Genomic DNA, 8,642 nt, shown 5'->3' with positions numbered 1-8,642 from the left:
AAAAAAAGGTAAGTTTGTCATCCTGCCTTTCATCTACAACCAAAGGTATAAATAAATACTCACCTTTTCCTGCTTGCTTATTTCTTGCCCCCTTCTGTGGAAAAAGGTGTGATAAGTTTTTTTTTTGCAGAGAAAATGTCTTGGTTTAGTAAGGAGAGGAAAGAATCTGGTACTTGCATGTAACTGAGGAATCCTCTGCAGAGAGCCATTTCTGGTGTGTTTTGTCCTGCTCCCTGCCATGGTGCTGTTGGGGTCTGGCAGTTCCCCAGGATCATGTCCATTGTGTCCTACGGCTGCAGGACAAGGTACTTGCAGTAAAACTTGGTGTTCGAGTTCCAGAAATATTCACAAGCTGTGCCTGCGCTTTGTTCTGTCTCAACCTATGTGAATTGTAACCCCCCATCTTTTTTTCTTTTTTTWAAAAAAAATTATACATATATACGTGTATATATACCTATATATAGAGAAGTGCCAGTGCTGCATAAGCAGCGGGATTACTCTTCTTACTCCATCACGTTCTCCTTCTTTTATGCTACCCTCCAGTAAGAAACCATTTAATTGGGGGAAAACTCAGGCCAGGAAGGCATCAGGCTCAGCTTGGGAGGGGCAGGGCACGCACTCACTCCAGCAGTCTGTGCAGCCACAAGATTCCCCTCTTCCAGCAGTCAGAGCAGCCCCTYGTTTCCCCTTACAACAGGCTTTGGAAGGAATAGAAGTGCACAGTGGCCTTGAGAAGCCGTGACCTGTTCTGCAGGAGGAAGGACCCAAACTGGCCCTTCRCCAGCGCTGGCTTSCCCTGGTGTGGCTGAGCCCAGGAGCGACCAGGCTGCCGAGATGCTCTGGCTCCAGCAACCAAGTCAGCTCTCATGCTGGGAAAGGCTCCTTGGCCAGGGCAAGGCTGCCGCCATAGAGGCTCCAGCCCCTCCATGAGTGGAGCTCTTCAGGCACCAAAAAAGGAAAATACCAAATGGGGGAGCAGCTTATTGATGGGTATAAGTATCTGGTGGGAGAGGATCAAGAGGCTGGAGCAGGACTCTTGTCAGTGGTGCCCAGTGACACGCTGAGGGGTGAGGGGCACAAAGTGAAGTGCAAGCATACTGTGTGTGAATCTGAAGAAAAAGCTTGTTTAACCGTGAGGGTTCTGAGCAATGGAGYGGTTGTGCAGAAGGGCTGTGGGGGTTTTGAGCAGAGCTGTGTCATTGCCCTGAAGCAGCAGAAGCCCTTGGCGAGGGGCACAGCCCTGCGCAGGATGGGCACAGAGAAAGGAGGGAGGTGCAGGAGGGCATGTGGTAAGTGCCCCAGAGCAGGGAGTGAGCAAAGCTCCACTGTGCCTTGGCTGTGGAGTGTGAGCGCTCTGTTCCTGGAGGACTGCTTGAACACTATCTACCCTAAAAGGGGTCCCGGAGGAGCTCCCTTGCTGCATGCTGGAACCATGGGGGATCCAGGCAGAAGAGACCAGGGAAGAAGAGAACRGTGGAAGGTGGAGAAGAGGCTGAGAGGCTTTCTCCACCTGCCATGCAAGACCAGCTCCAGCAYGGCTCTAGGGATACCCCRAGATTAAAGGGGCCACTGCGAGCGCGGCTGTCCGTGTGCTTTTGGAGGAGRCTGCTCTGGGAGAGAAGAGGGCAGCCACGCACATCCCTACATGCTCAGGGGTCTCAGCTCTTTTTGGCTGCAGAAGGTCTCTGCTGGTCACTCTTCCAGCCCGTGGCCTGTGCCTCTGAACACTGAGCTGGTCCTCAGCCCTTGAGGGAAGGGCAGGCGCCTGCTCGCCCTGCTGCCTCCGTGGCAGCAGGGCAGCACAGAGGCAGCTGCTGTGGAGGTGCTGGGATGCGTGGCTCTGGCAGGGCAGCCAGGCAGCTCTCAGCCCCTGTGTGCCTTTTTGGTCGGAGTTTGCAGGGCAGGAGCCTGGCCTGGGGCTTGGGGTGCTAGGGAGAGGAAGTTATTAAAAAGTAAGAACTGAATTGTGAGCTAATCCTGAGTCCCATTAAGTGAGTTCTGATGCTTCAGGAGCAGCTSAGCAGCCCAGCAGCCCGGAGCTGCTGGTGCCAAGCTGCACTGCCGGACACAGGGTCTTGCCAGCTCCTACATTGGCTCAGTAGCTGCAGGGCTTGGGTAAGGCTGCACACGTTGCTCTGCTCTGCTGCCTGCCCTAAAGCATGCAGAGAGGAGGAACTGCTGGGCTGCCTGTTGCACGCCAAGGACTGTGATTCCATGTGGCCAGGCACCACAGGATTTACCCATGCAGGCACCTGTGCAGCAGAGCCCAAAGCTCTGCACAGGCACGAGAGGCTCCAGGCTTTCTCCTCCTTTTGGGAGGAGGTTTGACACCCGGTGRTTGCTCTCCTTCAAGGCCCTTCTTCTCCCAGGCTAGAATAGAGGCAGTGCCTGCTCTAACACCCCCATGGCCATCACTGCTCGGCTCTGGCTCTCCACTGGGCTCTCGCCAGCAGTGCCAGTGCCAGGCCGAGAGGCAATGGGCACAAACCAAAACAGAGCACATTCTGGTCAAAGCCAAGAGAAACATTTTGGGCCAGGAGGGTGACTGAGTATTGCAACAGGTTGTCCACAGACAGAGCAGAGTCTCCATCCTTGAAGCCAGTCAAAACCTGACTGGACGTAGTCCTGGGCAACCTGCTCTAGGTGACTGCGTTCCAGAAAGAGGCAATGAGATGAGCACCAGAGACCCCTTCCCACTGAAACCTGCTGTGGTCCCGCTTTCTGGATCCTCACAGCCTTTCCTGGAGGGAAGCTCTGTAAGGGCAGAGGCTCCTACCAGTCAGTCTTCTCGTACAAGCTGCAGTTTGCCCCAGTGAATCTGGCCAGCTTCATTTCTTGCCCTGGCAGAAACAGCCACACGCTCCAGCTGCTATCTGGCATGGTCAGATCACACAATTGTTGTGACTCTGTTTCAATACTTGTTTTATTCCTGCTCAGCTACCTGCACACCCCGAGTACCAGTACTTACGGGCACAGCTGCTCACTGACGGTGGGCTCCAGCGGCTCTGGCAGCTGTGGTTTGTAGTCCACTTGGTCCTGCCTGAGGGCTGCGATACCCACTCGCATTTCAATGCTGAGGACTGCATGCTGGGCAAAGTAGCCAGCCAAAGAGATGAGACCCTGCAGCGTGACTTCTCGCCTTCTCTGGTCTCTCCTGCTTGTCCTGCTGCAGATGCAGCAAGCACAGCTGCCCCCATGCTTTCTCCTCAAGCCAGGGTTTCCCCCCAGCCTGCAGAGCTCCTCGTAGCTATTGCAGCTGCACCTATCCCAGCAGCCAGCCTGTCCCCAGGGGAGCTGAGGGTGTTTGGCCCCAGCTCCTGGGAATTACATGCCCGGGGGTCTCAGGGGGTTGAGTCCTGYCTGGCTCTGCTCGGCCTCTTCTCCACAAACTCCAGCCTCACTGCACTGCTCCCGCTTGTGCTAARAAAACCTCCGGCAGGACCTGTCTTTTCTGCTCCCAGCACATTTAACCCCTGCGGCTCAGCACATCTCCCTTTCCCCCTCCAAGACTGAGGCCAAGCCCTGATGCCTGCGGGCACGACAAAGCCTCCCAAGAGACAGAGGACCTTTGGGGGGCAGCCAAGGCTTTCTTGTCTATGGTGGGGGGGGGGGAGGTTTACTCCACTTTCCAAGCCTCCTTGCCCCAAGGCCTGCACAGTGCTCTGCTCCCAGGGCCGTGGCACCACACAGCCTGCCTCACTCACCCTGTCCCACCTGTCCCCTGGCTTTGCCACAAAGCTCCACAGCAAGAACCTCCGGCCCAGCTGGCACAGCTGCAAAGCCAGAGGCTACCAGCCAGCAATGAGGCCACACAGAGCAAGAGCCACAGAGACATCCAGGGTTCAGCATTGTCCACGGATTTGTCCTCACGAGGAACCAGGCAAACAGCTCACTCTCACCCTCCACCAAGCTCAGCCAGGGACTGCCAGGACCACGTGGTAGTCCTAGGCACATGCCACTGGGTGCTGGCAACATCATCAGACYCACATCACTCTCACCAAAGGCCCAGGGATGTCACCAGACCTTCCCCTGGGCACCCAGCAGTGAGAAAAGCTCCACGCTGTGCTACGGAGGGCCCTGAAGAACATTTCTAACCCTACTCCTCCCATTGCTGTCCACACTAAGGGGCCCTCTCCCCAGCAGGACGGCACAACTCAGCCCCATCTGCTTTGGACAATGCTCAAAAGTCATTTATGGCAGCACCACAGCGTACTTTGCTGCTTACTAACAGAACTGGGAGCAGAGCCTCAGCCCAGATGGTCTCAAAAGGGGCGCCAGCTGGCAGCTGGACAGGAGGCCATGGGGCAAAACACCAGCTATCTCACAGCACCAAGGACCTAGGAGGACAGAAAGCATGTTTTACTGCAGAACCCTAGCACAGCAACCTCCAGCACTGCCCTGTTACCAGCACTGGGCCTCACACCCCTTTGCCCAGAGAGCACAGGGTGCTCAGAGAAACACTCCTCCCRCCCCGTGAGGGCTCCAGGGCAAGAGGCAGACACCAGCTCTCACCAGCACCTTCAGGGAGGGCAGGGTAGGTTGCTGGGCAGAGCAAGGTGTGCAGCCTTCCCCCTGGCCAAGGAGCCTTTCACAGCACTGCTCTGACTGCTGCAAGAGGGGAATCTTGTGGCTGCACAGACTGCTGGAGTGAGTGCGTGCCCTGCCCCTCCCAGGCTGAGCCTGATTCCTTCATGGCCCGACCTTTCCACCAATTCATTTGCCCAAAGAAAAGACACTGACAGGTGGTGAAGAGACAGGGCTGCTTCTTTGGGGAAAGTGCAGCAGAAGGTGGACGGGCAGCACAAAGCTGGGCCGGGCCGAGCCGGAGGACTGGAGCTGTCCTGCAGTCAGGGAGAGAAGCCAGGAATCGGACCCTCACCGCCCCCGACTTCCCGTACATTCAGGTGGTCCAGGTGGCCAGCGCAGCCTGGCATCAGGACGTGGCCGAGTTCTGGCAACAAACACAGCCACCATACAGAGGACAGCGCCACCGTTCACATGCTCTCCTTAGGTAGTAGCACAGGCCTGTGCTGGGAGTCTTCTTCCCTGCAGCTTTCAGGAGCAGGATGGTTTGTGTGGCCAGGCAACAGATGGAGGGGCTGACATCTTCCTGCAAGCTCTGCAGGGCTGAGAGAGAAAGGACCAGAGTGGAGATCAAGGCCCCGTATCTGCATGGACCCCAGGCATCCCCTGCTGGCACGGCCAGTTCCACCCAGCTCTTCCCACAGCTCTTCCCTCCCTCTAGGAGGCAGCAGGAGGGACAAATGGATCAGCTGGGAGATGCTAGCCAGCAATGTTCTCTCTGCTCTACCCACATCGCCCCTGGTCCACATGGGGAGCAGAGCCCTCCTCGGCTAGGGCAGGGGTGGGAGCTCCCTGCCCAGCATCTGTCTTTTCCCACCAGCCCTGGTGGACACCCTGCTACTCTCACTTACCCTTGCAGATGTCCTCCAGCTTCTCCTTGCTCTGGACCCTCAGGTGCTGCGCCACAAGCCCTAGGCACACACAGAGGCCCCCTTAAATCTTGCTCCACAGCCCATGCCCAGCAGCAACCCTGACAACAGCCGGCCTACCCATGCTCCTTCCTCCCTTCAGACAGCGCTGACCCCAGAGCATTGCTGTGAGGGATAGGAGGAGACTCTGAGCCCCATATGTGAGGACAGAAATGGGAGAAGGTGACAGAGAGCCCTTGGGTGCCCAGGCCTTGCATCAGGCACTTGGGGCCGCAACAGCCACAGGGCTGCTTCTTGCTGCCAGCACAGCAGCCAGAGCCGAGCTGCTCCGGGACAGAAAGGGACGCCAGCAGTTGGGGCTCACCAGTGAACCTCACAGCCGCCTCTCGCAGGGACTCCTGGGGGCTCTGCAAGTACAACAGGCTCTCGCGCAGGTGCTCTTCTGCTCTCCTGCCCTTCGCCAGCTGGGGAGATTACAAGGGCACAGGCTTGGCACACACCCTCCCCATGCAGCCCCTCCACCCAGGACTGGCCTCCCCCTCCAGCATGCTCATGACTCCCATGCACAGGCTGGCCAGTGCCGAGTTCTGGAGGGAGCAGAGGGCAGGCTGCTCCCCACGCATGCTTTAGCAGGCCCTGTAGAAGACTTCTGTAGAAGAGCCTGCCGGAGCAGCATGCTTGGAGAAGGGCAGCATGAGTACTGCTCCCAGAGCTGCCAGCCAGGGCAAGGGGCACAGCGGCCTGCCCCACACCCTGGGCACAGAGGGGGAAAGGCCTGGGCTGGGTTTTGGGGCTGTGCAGCTGTCCTTACCAGGCACTCGCCGATCCTCCATGTCTGCGCTGTCTCAGCCAGGTGTCTGAGCTGCTTCCACTTGAGGAACTTGGCAGCGCCAACAAGGGCTTCCTGCGAGGCCTACACAGCACCAGAGACTGGGAGATGCCACCAGAGCCCAGGGGACAAGAGCCTGCGTCCTCCTCCTCTTGGCAAGCCTCAGGGCCCTCCCTGCCTCACCATGGGAAGCAGCAGCCRCTGGACACCCAGTCTGCCATGGGGTTCAATGCCCCAGGCAGAGAGGGGGGGAGCAACAGGCCACCTAGGCTTTCTGAATGTGGGTGCTGGGCTCCCTCGCTGCTTCCAGTGCTTGGTACCCAGGATGCAGGGCCCGACCCTTCCCTTCACTGCATCTCCCAAGGAGAGGAGGTCCTGGAAAGGCCCATGCCCAGCTTCTCAATCTCTGCTTAGAAACTTCTAAGCCCCTGCTTAGAAATCCATACCTGCCCCACGCTTGGGCTCTCATCATGCGCGTGGAAGAAGAGTGGGAGCAGGCTCCTGTGTACTTGCTGCTTCAGCTGATGGTTTCTGGTGCCCACCATAATCTCCAGCATATCTTTGAAGAGCTGCATGGAGAGCTCTCGCACGCGGCTAGGCTCCTGGCGGGAAGAAAGAGGGGGCAGCTCAGCACTGGCTGCTCCAAGCCTATGGTCTCTCTCACACCCGGGCCTGCTCCTGGTGCTGCAGGTCCAAGCACAACACGGAGCAGTCAAGGGCAGAGAGGGTACTGGTGCAACGCAGTCCCATAGGCCAGGACACCAGGCACAGGAGAACATGCCACAGCCGTGAGCCCTGCACACAGCCTCACAGGCACACCAGCAGGGCCCTTGGCTCCCCCCCCAGCCTTACGTCATCAAAGAGTGACAGGAGTGTCTTTCCCAGATGCGGAGCGATGCAGGTGACCTTCTGCTTGCCCAGGAGGTGCACCATGTTTCTGAGCACCACCAGGGCCTTAGTGCCGATGTCTCTATCTGCATCCCACAGTTGCTCCATGATGCCTGGCAGCAGGAACTGCATTTTTCTTACCTGTGTGAAACACAATCTCATTTGCTGAAGAAATAGAGGACTGCCCTGGCAAAAATGCCCAGCTATTAGACTCCAGCTTGCCCTCTGGCTTCCCAGAAGCTGGCAGGGCAAATACTGCAGCCACCTGCTGCCAGGCAGGGCTTACTGGCAAAGCCATGGCGGTGTGGGGCGCAGGGAGGTGGGAGAGGGCAGCACTGGCTCCTCTCCACCTGACCAGTTGCCCCCTGTGTGTCTTCCCCAGCACCCCTCGCCCAGCCCCACGCTGCCCGCACAGCTTCACTGCCTGTCCCCTACTCACCACCTCTGGATCCTCACCCAGCAGGATGAGGCCTCTGAGCACCAGCCCGCGCATGACTTGACTGTTGCTCCGCAGATACCGCGCAAAGAGGATCAGGACGTTATCATCTTCTGTGCGAAGGTCTGGGCAAGCCAGCAGCTGAAACACACATTGCAGGGAGAAACTGGCAGAGCTGGCATGACTCCCTGCCTCAGGCAGTGCTGCAGCCCACCAATAGCTCCGGGCAAGGGCACCAGGCCCAGACAAAGCCTAGCCCACAGGCAACAGGGAGTGCCAAGAGCCCCTGGGGCCCCACGCCCAGCCCTGGGCAGCAGGACCCACCATGCACATCCCTCACCTGCTCCTCYGCTCCTCTCTACCATCCACAAAGGTGGCACAAAACACAGGTGGGGACAAGAGTTACCCCACTGCTGATGGACCAAGCCAAGGGTACAAGGCGCAGTGCACCCACTGCCCCAGCTCCACTCACTGCCTCCYRCCCCRCAGCAKGGGCACAGGAGAGCAGAGGGATCAGAGGCACCCCAGGGGCACCCCTGCCATCAGGCTTACCTCCACCAGAAAAGTCATGGTGGGGATCTCCTGAGAGGACTGCTTCAGGAGCTGCTCCTGCAACCGGCRCTGCTGCTGGAACAGGAACTCCARGTGGAGGCATGCTAACAGCCGGTGCAAGAGGAGAACACGCACGTGTCTTGAGATCTTCCTCATCTCTCTGGCAGAGGCAAGAAGGCACTGTCGGTTCTCAGCAGCCCAGGCAATCCTCTTTTCCAAATGCACTCCCAATCCCTCTTGACAGTCCCCTATGGGCCACAACAGGCAGGGCAAGGCCACACCTCGCCGTGASAAAGTCACTGCCCAGCATCATTAGGCTCCTTTGGCCAGGGGAGACTGCAGAAAGACCCTTCCTACCCTGAACTCGGACCTTCCAATGAGACCCATCTGCTGCTCACTTTGGAGTCAGGCCTCTTGGGCTCTCCTAGTGTTCTGCTGTGCACCCTGCCTCTTCCCAGGGGTGCTGCCCTTGCCAGGGCTGCCT

At 58.2% G+C, this 8,642-nt stretch overlaps 1 protein-coding gene across 1 annotated transcript in view; it reads right to left on the bottom strand.

Moving 5' to 3' along the window:
* Nucleotides 1–4,933: 4,933 nt before the first annotated feature.
* LOC146591694 (maestro heat-like repeat family member 5) overlaps nt 4,934–8,642 on the bottom strand; it is a 9,538-nt gene continuing 5,829 nt past the window's right edge. The window contains exons 2-9 of the mRNA XM_085312402.1: nt 8,264–8,318; nt 8,159–8,212; nt 7,135–7,311; nt 6,729–6,884; nt 6,265–6,366; nt 5,818–5,917; nt 5,436–5,495; nt 4,934–5,127 (exon numbers count right to left, since the gene is read on the bottom strand). Of these exons, the coding sequence (XP_085168528.1) occupies nt 4,934–5,127; nt 5,436–5,495; nt 5,818–5,917; nt 6,265–6,366; nt 6,729–6,884; nt 7,135–7,311; nt 8,159–8,212; nt 8,264–8,318 (898 nt within the window). The remainder of the gene's footprint in view (nt 5,128–5,435; nt 5,496–5,817; nt 5,918–6,264; nt 6,367–6,728; nt 6,885–7,134; nt 7,312–8,158; nt 8,213–8,263; nt 8,319–8,642) is intronic.

The sequence above is a fragment of the Rhea americana genome, unplaced genomic scaffold (genome assembly GCF_003343005.1).
Source record: "Rhea americana isolate MKP2758 unplaced genomic scaffold, rheAme1 scaffold_362, whole genome shotgun sequence".
Lineage (NCBI taxonomy): Eukaryota > Metazoa > Chordata > Aves > Rheiformes > Rheidae > Rhea > Rhea americana.
Note: the sequence above shows the minus strand (reverse complement) of the source record. Positions and strands in the feature narration are given on the sequence as shown.